The 13,492-nt window shown below is 37.1% G+C and overlaps 2 protein-coding genes across 2 annotated transcripts; both read left to right on the top strand.

Annotated features, from left to right (window-relative positions):
- Window positions 1-778: 778 nt before the first annotated feature.
- Window positions 779-3,966, top strand: LOC122317512 (pentatricopeptide repeat-containing protein At1g25360). Its single transcript, XM_043134637.1, has one exon. It carries the CDS (start codon window positions 951-953, stop codon window positions 3,342-3,344), a length of 2,394 nt encoding a protein of 797 aa, XP_042990571.1. The 5' UTR covers window positions 779-950; the 3' UTR covers window positions 3,345-3,966.
- Window positions 3,967-5,938: 1,972 nt separating this feature from the next.
- LOC122315860 (kinesin-like protein KIN-7E) lies at window positions 5,939-13,185 on the top strand. Its single transcript, XM_043132111.1, has 12 exons — window positions 5,939-6,319; window positions 6,787-6,876; window positions 6,960-7,060; window positions 7,159-7,272; window positions 7,392-7,473; window positions 7,544-7,611; window positions 7,718-7,783; window positions 7,856-7,980; window positions 9,011-9,347; window positions 10,353-11,516; window positions 11,775-12,097; window positions 12,493-13,185. The coding sequence occupies exons 1-12, from the start codon at window positions 6,106-6,108 to the stop codon at window positions 12,809-12,811; spliced, it is 3,003 nt and encodes a 1,000-aa protein (XP_042988045.1). The 5' UTR covers window positions 5,939-6,105; the 3' UTR covers window positions 12,812-13,185.
- The last annotated feature ends 307 nt before the right edge of the window (window positions 13,186-13,492 follow it).

Here is a 13,492-nt window from a genome sequence, read left to right as displayed (position 1 = left end):
ATAGAAGTTTTTCAATAAAAACTTTAATTTTATACTTAAAAATTGGACTTTCTGATTTTTATTAGATGTTTAATATATTTTTATAAATTTATCAAACATATACTTTTTTATTTCAAACGAATTTAAAAAATAAAAAATAAACTGAAGCCAAAACAAGCGCGAAAGCTGCTTCGTACCTATCAAAGAGAGAATTAAAAGGTCTGAACAAAATCATGCTGGATGACTATCAGAAGGTTTTTCAGGCTTTAATCATATAAAGTTTATAATTTCACATGCATTAGATGATCATCAAATGATGGTCAACCCTAAAATTGTCTCTCTAAACTTGTGCACATTTCTATTTAGTGGTATTTACTATTTAGTACTTCAATCCCCAACGGGCCACGTCCATTCATAAGGCCCATAAAATTACCGTCATGGGCTTTTTATTAGATACCGTCATTGAATTAATTATAAATATCAAGATTAAAAGTAAAATAATTAAAAAAAACTACCTAAAAATTGAAGGGGTGGTGATCCAACCACTCCAAGAAAAGTAGTGTTGCTAGTGTGTTACATCAATACCATTACATGTCGCGTAAAATATTCAGTACATCTCAATCTTCTTAAGAAATACTGTGATATTGAATAATAATGTAGGTATAACTATTTTACAATCAATTAATATAATAATATCGATTTTATAAAAAATATATATAATTTTTAATTTTATACAATTGCTTTTTTATTTGAAGTAATTTCAAATGTATAACTATTCATTAAATGTAGATATCTCGTCTATTCCGGGGAAGATGTAAAGTGGAACACAGTGACTTTAAACATATAAAAAGCGAAAAAGAAACAAGTTGAAAAAAAATGGTTTCTCCCAAGACCCTCTCATGGGGGGTCATTTTGGTACTTTGAACTTTTCTCATCCTTGAGAAGAGCCATGACTTCCAAGCATTTCGAAAATGAGCAATGCATTAGACGTCCGCAAAGTGGCTAACCGTTACGCTACACTCCTGCAACTATGCCGCTCCCGAAACCCCACCTCATACCCCCTGGCTCAAACCATTCATGCCCATATGATTGCTTTTGGGTTCAGACCGCGTGGCCACATCCTCAACCGTTTGATCGATATCTACTGCAAATCATCCAATATTACCTACGCCCGCCACCTGTTCGACGTAATTCCCGAGCCAGATATAGTTGCAAGAACGACGCTGATTTCTGCATACTCTGCCGCAGGGAATCTAAAGCTGGCTCGGGAAGTATTTGGTGGAACCCCATTGAGTATGAGAGACACCGTTTTCTACAACGCGATGATCACTGGATATTCGCATAACGACGATGGCCACGCCGCTATGGAACTCTTTCGTGACATGAGGCGAGAAGCTTTTAGGCCAGATAATTTCACCTTCACAAGTGTACTTGGTGCTTTGGCACTCATAGCTGATCGAGAAAAGCAGTGCCAGCAGGTTCATGGTGCTGTGCTAAAGTCAGGAACAGGGTTTGTTACTTCAGTGTTGAATGCGCTTATATCTGTTTATGTGAAGTGCGCATCTTCACCATTGGAATCATCATCTTCATTGCTGGGTGCGGCAAAAAAGTTGTTTGACGAGATGCCCGAGAGGGACGAGTTAACTTGGACGACGATCATTACAGGGTACGTGAGGAATGATGATCTTGCTACAGCCCGTGGTATTCTTGATGGGATGACTGAAAAGTTGGAGGTTGCATGGAATGCAATGATTTCAGGTTATGTGCACCGTGGTTTTATTCAGGAAGCGTTGGAAATGTTTAGGAAGATGCATATGATGGGGATTCGGCTTGATGAGTTCACATATACAAGTGTAATCAGTGCTTGTGCTAATGGGGGATTGTTCAAACACGGGAAGCAAGTGCATGCTTACATTTTGAGAACGGAAAGGAAAGCTGAACCAGATTTCTCATTGTCTGTGAATAATGCATTGGTTACACTGTATTGGAAATGTGGTAAAGTAGATGAGGCGCGAGAAATTTTTAATACGATGCCTGTAAGGGATTTTGTTTCGTGGAATGCGATCCTGTCAGCGTATGTGAATGTAGGGCGCATTGAAGAAGCTAAGTCCTTCTTTAAGGAGATGCCGGAGAGAAACATTTTATCATGGACTGTTATGATATCTGGTTTAGCACAAAATGGGTTTGGAGAAGAAGGCTTGAAGCTGTTCAACCAAATGAGAATGGAGGGTTTTGAGCCATGCGACTATGCATTTGCAGGAGCAATTACGTCTTGTGCGGTGCTTGGATCATTGGAGCATGGACGCCAGCTCCATGCTCAACTAGTTCAGTTGGGACATGATTCAAGCCTTTCAGCTGGAAATGCACTTATTACAATGTATGCAAGATGTGGCATTGTTGAGGCTTCTAATTGTGTTTTCCTTACAATGCCTTATTTGGATTCAGTGTCGTGGAACGCCATGATTGCAGCTCTAGGGCAACATGGATATGGTCTGCAAGCGATAAAACTTTTTGAAGAGATGCTGAAAGAAGATCTAGTACCTGATAGGATAACTTTCCTTACAGTTCTCTCTGCTTGTAGCCATGCTGGTTTAGTCAAAGAGGGGCGTCATTATTTCGATTCGATGTGTGGCTTTTATGGTGTAACCCCGGGTGAAGATCATTATGCCCGCTTGATTGATTTGTTGGGTCGAGCTGGGAAGTTTTCAGAAGCTAAGGATGTGCTCAAATCATTGCCTTTTGAGCCAGGTGTAGCAATTTGGGAGGCTCTTCTTGCTGGTTGCCGTATTCATGGGAACATGGAGTTAGGGGTTCAAGCTGCTGAAAAACTCTTTGAACTAATGCCACAACATGATGGGACCTATGTACTTTTGTCAAACATGTATGCCACAGCGGGCAGGTGGAATGATGTGGCTAAGGTGCGGAAACTAATGAGGGATCGGGGTATCAAGAAAGAGCCTGGTTGCAGTTGGGTTGAGGTCGAAAACAAAGTTCATGTTTTCTTGGTTGATGACACTGTGCACCACGAGGTGCAAGCTGTGTACAATCATCTGGAGCAATTGGTACTAGAAATGAAAAAACTTGGATATATCCCTGACACAAAATTTGTGCTTCATGATATGGAGAATGAACATAAGGAGTCTGTCTTGTCTACTCATAGCGAGAAGCTTGCAGTTGTTTTTGGCCTTATGAAGCTTCCTCTAGGAGCGACAATTAGAGTTTTCAAGAACCTAAGAATTTGTGGGGATTGTCATAATGCATTCAAGTACATGTCAAAAGTGGTGGGTAGAGAGATAGTTGTGAGAGATGGGAAGAGGTTTCATCATTTTAGGAATGGTGAATGCTCTTGTGGCAATTACTGGTAGGCAAACTTTTTATTAGCCAGATATTAAAGCTTACAGTCAACAGAAACTACATCCTCTCTTTCCTTTTCTCGGACCCAAGTGTGGGGGTTTATGAAGTGGAGATCCATGCCAATTATACATCCAACTACCGAAACATATGATTACCCTTGGACGAATTCCAGATGACTAGCCAAATGAGTTTTTCACTCAGTTATTAGTTTCCTTTACAGAAGAATTTGAAGCTCAGTATAGAATATTTTACAATCTAATGTTGTGGATACATACAAGTTCTTTGGACTCCAGAGTGGTGGTTGCCAACGGGTAGATGTACTATATATTCTTGGGTGAGATACAAGATAAATAGGACTTGTAATAGAGCTACTCATTTTGAAAGTGAAAATCGTTGATATTGCCCCGATGGCTGCTGTAATCTTTACCTCAAATGGGATATTTCGTCACAGAATAACCAGCACAACTTTCTGCTGGTAAAAGCCATTAATTTTGGATGTGGAATTTTTTGATATGGCCTTGATGGCAACTGTAATATTCTTCAGAGAATAACTAGCTGACCTCAGGATTAGTTTTGATTTTCTGTACTACTTGTGAAATAACACTTGCATCTATGCATACCTTTTTGCTTGCATTCTGTGTTCGGCATTGGCCTTCTTAATTCCAAGCATGCAGCATGGGAACTCTAAAGCCGACTTTGTTTCGATTAATTACTAGATATTTTTGCCCACAAGAGACTATCCACCCTGCGCTTGTTTCTAGCCGTCTCTTGCGAGTCCGAGAGAAGCCTGGAATCATATATATGAGGAGCAAATGATGGTATAGCGATGAACATCATCTGTATGATACTAGGTAGGAAAGATGATCTTAAAAATCTCTAGAGCACTTGGATTTTTCTTGCAGAAGGTGCATAATTAATATGTTCATCACGAAGAACGAGACTACAAAATTCTCCTTGTGTTCTGAAATTCGGCCCAAGTAACATGTTCCATATATGTCCATCAGAAGAAAAGTGGTGTTGTTGTTGTCCTCTCTCTCTCTCTCTCTCTCTCTCTCTCCAAATGTTACTTGATTTTGTAAGTGTTTTTTTTAACTTTCTGATAGTTTTATTTTTAGTTCGTTAAATTTAACTTTGTTCGATAAATTTATGTTTTTTTTTTTAAATCTAGTCGATATTTTTATTTTAGTTTTTTTATTTTTGCTGTTACGTATTTTATTTTTTCCTTAAATGTATTTTCTTTTTTCCTTTTTAATATTAATGTGGCATGTTAACGAACACGTTTTATTTTATTAAATTAATTGTGCTTTTGTGATGTGTCATTGTTTGATTGGTCTTGATATACCAAGCGACTATCACTTCAGTATTTTCCATCAATTCATTAATGGACCTTGATGGGGGGACTGCCTCAATATGTGGGCAATAGCCGCAATACCTGAAGAAACATTGTGAAAAGAAAAATGATAAACAAACGTAATTTTTACTTTACATAACAATATTTTAAAATAAAAGATATTTTTTAAAACTAAAATATCTTAACAAGTAATATCATTTTATAAAATAATTTTATTCTTTAATATATATTATAAAATGTGCTGTATGGATATCATTATTTTAAACTAAAAAATATTTATTATCTATTAGACTCTCGTCGCACTCTCAGTACGTAATTTGATTTGGTATTATTCATGAAAATCTGAATTGATTATTGTAAAAAGATTTATTCAATGTACTATATACATATTCCACCCTCACCTACTATATTGACGTGACATTGTCTTTAAATCGTTGAATTAAATTCTTAAAAAAATTATAATGGAACGAATACATTATATAATATATTCATTTTAAAAACAATAACTGCCCCAATGATTGATAGATAATATCATATCAATATTAAGAAAAATGTAAGATGAGAGCGTGATATATATTTTAAAGTGAATCATTTTCTAAAGAAGTTGATCCTTATCAAATTTAAACTAAATACTAAGAGATTGTTGCGTTCTATCTATTATTATATTTGATTCAGTTTTTAAAAGAAAAAAATAATAATATATATATATATACAAATGCTGCATATTATTTCAATTGGTGCAAGAAAAAATAAATATTGAAAATTTGTGAAACCTTAAAAAAAGGAAAAAAAATATTATCAAATGTTGATTTTCGTATATAAAAGAAGAAAAGGTATAATATACCGACGTATACAGATATATCGATTTGTAACGACTGTCGTAACAGATCCATCCGTTTTGCGGACGATGACAAGGCGAAACTGAATAAACAAAAAAATTAGTGGCTTCCAAAAATTGTTTTTAACGTTGACAGCTAGAAACAATGGGGCTATCACGTTAATACATAACGAGAGGGAGGTTATACCACTTGATAATTAAATTACCGAATTCAATTAAAAAAAATTTAAAATTATGTTTTAAACTTTTTAGATATATATATTTTTTAAATTAACTGAATTTTGTTTTAAAAATTGAAATTTTAATTAAAAAACAATAATTTTTATTGATTGGGTCAAAATGATTGCTGTCGAAGAATCCAACGCTAGAGAAGTCAAATCATTGGCGGTTTTATTTCTAAGGTCGGTTCTTTTGACGTCTGTCCTCTTTGGCTTCCATAGCCTCCTTTGAAACGACAAAACCATACTCTCTCTCTCTCTCTCCATTTTCTTTCTTCGTTTTCAGCTTCGTTTCCTTGTGTAAAGAGAAACAGATTCTGAATTCGAAGAAGAAACTTTGAAGGTGAAGATATGCTTCATGCACAATGAGTGAGCTGGAGGAGCTAACAATGCAAGGGGATACGCCGAGATGGAGTGGACAAGAAGAGAGAATCTTCGTATCGGTGAGGGTGAGGCCTCTGAATGAGAAAGAAACTGCCTCGCACGATGTGTTCGATTGGGAATGCATCAATAACAATACCATCAGATTCAAGCACACCCTGCCGGACCGGGCCATGTTTCCCACTGCCTATACATTTGGTAATTGAATCATATGATCCTTCACGCTTTTATGTGGTCATTTGATCGCAGGTCTTTTTTTTTGGTTGGAATATATACGCGTGGGTGCCTATCGATTAGGACAGATGTCGGATATTAACCACAGGAGAGAATAGTATGATAGCGATGTTTGCTCTTAAAATTTATCCTGTCAAATCAAATGTTGTAATTTGTCAAACCAAAGCATGATGTTGTTGTCTTATTAGAATCTCTACGTTGGAATATAGATTTTCAACAGGGTTTTCCTTTCCATCACTCTTTTTATTTTTATTTTTTTATTTTTCAAAAGGTTTTACAAGAGTTCAGGTGTAAACTTGAATAGGCAACAAGCTCGTAGTTCAGATCACAGAATGTCTCTCAACAAATTTCTCCCTTTTTTTCTCCATTATCTTCAAATATATAATTCTTTTCTAATTTCTGGATATCGATGCAATGGGGGGGATATACAGATCGAGTATTTGGGACTGACATTCCCACAAAGAAGGTGTATGAAGAAGGAGCCAGAGACGTTGCCCTTTCAGCAGTCAGTGGTATTAATTGTGAGTAGCTTTCTTGACCTCATTTTCAGTTTCCTGGAATTCGAGTCCTATTGCAGATGACTGAGGGAGAAATGTTTATACAGCAAGCATTTTCGCATATGGGCAAACCAGCAGTGGAAAGACCTACACCATGACTGGAATTACAGAACATGCAATGACAGATATATATGATTACATAGATGGGGTAAGTTAAAAAAAAAACAAACAAACAAACTTGACATACTAATTATCTCCGGTCCTTGGCACAGTAGCGTAAATTTTACGTGTTTTCTTATCTTTTAGCATAAAGAAAGAGAGTTTGTGTTGAAGTTCTCTGCCATGGAGATATACAATGAAGCCGTTAGAGACCTTCTGAGGTCGGACGGTGCTCCACTTAGACTTCTAGATGATCCAGAGGTGAATATTTCGTTTTCTGTTTTCGTTTTTCTTTTTTTTTTTGTTTAATAATTTTATTTGCATCTAGTTTAATTTTAATGATCACGCACATCTTTAATGTCGTTATTTAACATCATCAGAAAGGTACAGTTGTTGAGAGACTTATAGAGGTGACTTTGAGGGACTGGAAACATCTGCAGGAGCTCCTTGCCGTATGTGAAGGTAAATAAGCTTGTGTCAGTTTTCATAATATGGATATTCATCTTGTAATCTGGGCGTTGCATGCTTGCAGCTGAAAGAAAGATAGGAGAGACCTCTCTAAATGAAACTAGTTCCAGATCTCATCAAATTTTGCGATTGGTATACTTTATACACGTCAAGTTACCATTTTTTTTTCTCCTTTTTTTTTTGTTCGTTTAATATTTTACTCTCCTTGTAATATGCTGGATGCTTAAACACTCCCCAGACAATTGAAAGCTCTGCTCGTGAATATACTGGCGCCGCAAATTCCAGAACTCTTGCAGCTCAACTGGTAGGAAATAGTTATTCATAAATTTCTTACCAAATGAGAAATGAGTGCTTAAAAGTTGGTCTATATCTACAGAATTTTGTTGACCTTGCTGGGAGTGAGCGTACTTCTCAGACATTAGCAGCAGGTACAAGATTGAAAGAAGGGGCCCACATAAATCGCAGTTTACTGACTCTAGGAACTGTAATCCGAAAATTAAGGTCATTATTTCTTCTTTAACAATTAAAGTGAGGATGATTAATGCATGATCTCGGATATAGCTTTATTGGTTTTTGTGAAATTATTGAGGCTTTGTTTTCAAAGATGACATTCAAATTTAAATCTCTCTCTCTTTTTTTTTTTTTTTTGCCTTCTTGCCTTGAAAAAGTACGAAAAGAAATTGATATGATGCCTTCGGATTATAACATATATAGCTTTTGCTAGAAAATTCCATCCTTGATGACATCCAGAGCTCATATTTGGAGGGAATTAAGGTTGTTTTTTTTTCAACATTTATTCGCGGTAGAAATATCCATTGACGGCTTGCCAAACTGGGTTTTCTTCACATAGTTCTCGTTGAAAACTTGTTTGCAGATTCTAACTGGTATAAAGAATTTTATCACTTTTTTTATGCTTGTGATTGAAATTCTTCCATCAACCATCAATCCTGAAATCCTTTACCCAGGAATTAACATATGTAACTGCACTTAAAGGTAAACGGTAACCTTAGGTTGTTGGCAAGTGCATGCACATCACGTTTTTTCCACCTTAATTGGTCAGGACTTATTATTTTCGAAGATAGCACCTTGCAAGAAAAAATTTGACGTGAGGTTAGGGTTGGACCATGTAAGTCTACTATGTGCAAAATAGAGTTGTGCTAGCCTGGTAGTGTTCATCGTCATTCCCTTGCTACTTTGTAAATACTGTAGATTTGTGTCTCTTGCTCTAGCTTGTTTTATTTATGGCCCCAGTAATACAACTCTTTGATCCTGCTTAAGGAGCAGCATAATTGCTAGGACATGTTTACCATATTACCTTGAAGACTGATGTAATTCTGTTTGGATTGTTTCCACATCCGTATTTATATGACTTGGGTTTGCTGCCTTTTATTTTCATTTCTGACTTGGAAGCTTCTCTCATTGGGGTCTTGAAAATTCTTTTCTACTGTTCATTTGACCTTCTCAACTTCTTTGTTGTAAACATTGCTTAATCATTTGATCCTTGTCGATCTATTTCCACAATTGGATGCAGCAAAGGAAGAACTGGGCATATTCCTTACAGGGACTCCAAGCTAACACGCATTCTGCAGAACTCCCTGGGAGGCAATGCCAGAACAACCATCGTCTGCACCATGAGCCCTGCCCGCAGTCACGTTGAGCAATCAAGAAACACCCTCTTGTTTGCAAATTGTGCTAAAGAGGTGACTACTAATGCACAGGTTAACGTGTTGATGTCCGATAAGGCATTGGTAAAGCAACTGCAAAGAGAACTGGCTAGACTAGAGGGTGAGATGAAAAACTTAGCAATTGGTCCCAAGACAACTGATGTTTCCGCTTTACTGAAGGAGAAAGATCTCAAGATTGAAAAGGTACGATGATAGTTACAACTCGGTGTCTACAAATATCCTTTTTATATTCATGCGCCAGAACTTAAGGTTTGGGCTTCCGCTGGGGTTCGCTGGCGCATTTAATTTTTTTTTTTATTTTGTTGCTTTTTTTTTTCACATGCATTTTTTTAATACTTTTAAATATTTTTTTAAAAAAATTCACAATATCATTAAGAAAATGCTTAATTAATCATTAAGTAAAACAAATTAAAAAAAAAATCCCAACAAGAAGACTAGCATTTTCCTTATATGTTCTGTTTCCTTAAAACATTTTCACTCCATAATTATTTTTTCATGGGTCTAACATTTTGTGCACATCCTATACACATGGTTCGTGCCTTTTCTTTCTTTTAGGAAGGCACAAGTATCCTTCTTATATTATCAAAGATAGAAAATGATACATCTAATCTGGCGACAGAGGACAATATATAATACTAGGCATTGAAAAATGGATATGTAAAAGACAAATATAATGACATCCATAATAAATAGATCAATCGCAACTCGAATATGGAAAATAGAGGGATCAAATAGGACATAACAAAATGAGATTGGATTTTTCTTAAGAGATATGAAGTTTGTAGTAATAGCAAGTATTTGGCCATGATGCAGGAATCCTTCATCAATAGACATAAAATTATGGGAATCGATACTAATGAGCTTGTAATTTGTTCTCTTTTTGCCCCATGTCTTAGCTGAGGCAAAAGAATATTGAGAATGCCCTTTACTCAAGAGGCTTCATTAAATTCATTAATCTTTTTCAACTAAATGTACTTGACATGGTTAATCTTTTACTTGATTTAGAATTAGAAAATAGCGCACTTGCCAAAGCTTTTTTATGAAGGTGGCGCGAGCTTAGATTTTGAAGAGTGGGGTTGGTTAGGGGTTTATGTCAGAATGTATGTGGAGTAAACAAAATGATTTTTTGTTGGTTGTACGTTGTTTCCTTCCAAGTTCAAGTATGGCTCATGCTGCTTTTCTATGCAGATGGATCAAGAGATTCAAGAATTGACTAGGCAATGTGAGCTTGCTCGTGCTCGGGCTGAGACTAGAAGGCAATTAACTAGAGAAGATCAGGTTTCAGGAATTAATGAATATCCTGTATTAGAACCATCAGAACTAGCCAATCCTTGTTTCGACCAAGTAAGTCCCAGAACATGCAGACCCGATTACAAAAAGCATTTCCAACAATTTGCCAAGAATCCTGAAGACTACTTTCTTCGGGATATCAAGTCTTCTAGTCCTGATCCGTATGAGGTCTGGGAGGAGACTGCCAAAATAGATGATGAGAAATGTGAAGATGGTTGCAAGGAAGTTCGATGCATTGAAGTGGATGAATCGCGAACGGGTAAAAAGATAGAAGCTCCTCTATTCTTATCTCGTCCTGAAGAAAGAATTGGACACTTATCCTTGAGAGAGGTAGTGAATGTAGATGCTGTAACATCCCCACAGAAGGGACCTATGGAGGAAGTGAATGAAGATGTAATGTCACCACAGAAGAGATCTAAGAAGGTTACGGATGAAGATGCAGTGTCATATCCACATGCAAGATCTGAGAATATTACAAATGAAGAGGTAATATCATATCCACATAAACGATCTGAGAAGATTACGAATGAAGATGTAGTATCATATCCACATAAACGATCTGAGAGTTTTATGAATGAAGATGCAGTATCATCCCCGGAGAATGGGTCTCAAGATCTGGGTGATGTCAATATAGATTTCGCTTATGATGATCTGAAGCAAAAAATTCAAAGCATGCAAAAGGCCATCAACTGCCTTATCAGTTTCTGTCCGTCAGAGCCATCTCCAAGTCACTCTGAAGCATACACATCCCGCTCTAAAAGCATGAACTTCGGTAGAAGTAGAAGTTGCAGGGCAGTTGTCATGCCTATACGACCTGCTGCGTTTGAGGACTTGCCCGGAGGACCAGCATGCCCTCAGAAAACGCTTTCTGCATCGAGGATTAGTGCCAGCTATGGGAAATTGTCTAGAAAAGATTCTCAAACTTCTCTAACCAGTGCTTTCACAGAAGCACAAAACAGCGACAAGTCTGATGATTCAGAGGATACTAGAAGCGTCCTAAGTTATGCTACAGGAGTGAATGAAGAGGCCAACCCTCAATTCAAGAAACAATTTGATGGTTTGGTGAGAATGCAGACCTCTCTCTTTCTCACTCTCTCTCTCTCTCTCACACACGCACAACAAGTTTGGGTCTACTTTTGTTCACTTTGTTCTCATGCAAGTCTTGTAGGTTGGGAGTGTTAACATAATTTGTTTGTCGGTACTTCACGTCATCCTTCGGACAATATGACTTTAATCTCGTCATTTTTATTAACTATTGGAAAATATATACTAAAGACATTATGGGGCTTAAGTTTTATTATCGGATTGTGCGTGTGATAGGTACAAATTAGGAGCGAACCCGCCAGCTATGATCCCAGAGACAATGGAAAGGATGTTGGGTGGGCTGAAGTGCAGGGTGCTCTGCAGCCTGGTTCTAACTGTTATGCCGAATTTGAGAGGCAGCGAAGAGAAATAATTGAACTCTGGGGTGAGTGCAATGTGCCGTTGGTGCATAGAACCTATTTCTTCCTTCTCTTTGAGGGTGATCCTTCAGACGCTGTGTACATGGAAGTAGAGCTCAGACGGCTGTCCTTTCTCAAGGCTATTTTTTCACATGGAACTCTCACGGTGAATAAGAGTGAAACTCTCACACCAGCTTCAAGGTACACTCGTATAGCCTTTCTCCTCCATCTGGGAGATTCATCTTATACACAAGCACGGACTACGTAGAAGGCATGCAAGTATCATATCTCCCTGTGACTGACCTAAGCATTCAAGTGTAGAATATTGCAAATGGAATGGATTATAAAGGGGTAAAATAAATCTTATACAAGTGACACCCCATTCTCGTGACATTAGTCACGGACATTTTTTTTTAACTAATTAAGAAACTTTCATAATCTTTTAGGGGAGAAAATTATTATTATTTTTTAAATGTCAACTTAAAGGAAATTTGAAACAGAGGTTCACTGTTTATTAGAAAGTACAAGTAGTGTGATCCTTATGTGATTCCTCTCGAGGGCCATTCTAATATCAATGTTTTTTGCTTGGGGGGCAGTGCTAAAGCTCTCCATCGGGAGAGGAAAATGTTGAGCAGGAAAGTGCAAAAGAAATTCTCAAAAAAGGAACGAGAACGCCTTTACCAGAGGTGGGGTATTGGGCTGAACTCAAAGCGAAGGAGCCTACAATTAGCATTCAGCTTATGGACGGACACGAAGGACATGGACCATCTGAGGAAGAGTGCTGCACTTGTTGCAGGCTTGGTGGGGAAGCCAGGTCGGGCATGCAAAGAGACATTTGGACTCAGCTTCTTATCCCAACAACCTGTATCCCGGAAATCGTTTCCGTGGAAACACGCTCTCTCTTCTCTCTCGTAAGCTTTATTGGATTGAGGGAGGTACGTACCCATACCTGTTGAACCATTCGATACTGAGAAGCTGTGCCGTGCAGATCAAATTAGAATATATGATTGCAGTTTTGCATCCAACTCCAAACAATCAAATGTATATGTTTTCCACTTAGTCCAGCTTTTAATAAATGTAAATTCAAAGCCTTGAAGCATCCTCTAGTTACAAATTAAACGTGATCACTGTCACGGTTGCATTTCTTTTCAATATAAATTAATGAAATGTACCTCTTACTTTTATGTTTGTAAAGCTTGTGGACTTTCTAATTTGGTACAGGGATGGTTTGTCATGTATATAAAGCTTGACAAATAAATAAAATTGAGAATTTGAGGTTTGATTCTCCACTTTTTTTTTCGAAATTCCCTCGAATTCTGTCCACTTCAAAAAATATAAACTCGCAAACAAGAATTTTTTAAAAATGTATGGAAAACATGACTTTTCAGGTTTTTTAAAGGCGTATTAAAATAAAACAACGTGCAATCCAATTAAAGTAGAAATGGCAAAAAACTTGAAATGGATATTTTGTATCACTGAAATGACGAACCCTAGTAATAGGACAAGCCCAATCAGTGGGCCCTTGGCTCAGTGCCCTAGGCTTGTCCTATTACTGAAAGAGAAATTCAAAGCCTTGAAGCATCCTCTTTTAGTAAT

This window comes from Carya illinoinensis, chromosome 7 (genome assembly GCF_018687715.1).
Source record: "Carya illinoinensis cultivar Pawnee chromosome 7, C.illinoinensisPawnee_v1, whole genome shotgun sequence".
Taxonomy (NCBI): domain Eukaryota; kingdom Viridiplantae; phylum Streptophyta; class Magnoliopsida; order Fagales; family Juglandaceae; genus Carya; species Carya illinoinensis.
The sequence above is the reverse complement of the archived record's forward strand: the minus strand, read 5'-3'. Positions and strand labels throughout refer to the sequence as shown.

Bases quoted from the DNA above. Each gene is read 5' to 3' on its own strand.
- LOC122317512 (XM_043134637.1), top strand. From the start codon at position 951: ATGAGCAATGCATTAGACGTCCGCAAAGTGGCTAACCGTTACGCTACA.
- LOC122315860 (XM_043132111.1), top strand. From the start codon at position 6,106: ATGAGTGAGCTGGAGGAGCTAACAATGCAAGGGGATACGCCGAGATGG. The intron at 7,474-7,543 runs GTAAATAAGCTT...GCATGCTTGCAG, and splicing joins GCTCCTTGCCGTATGTGAAG to CTGAAAGAAAGATAGGAGAG. The intron at 11,517-11,774 runs GTGAGAATGCAG...TGCGTGTGATAG, and splicing joins AGAAACAATTTGATGGTTTG to GTACAAATTAGGAGCGAACC.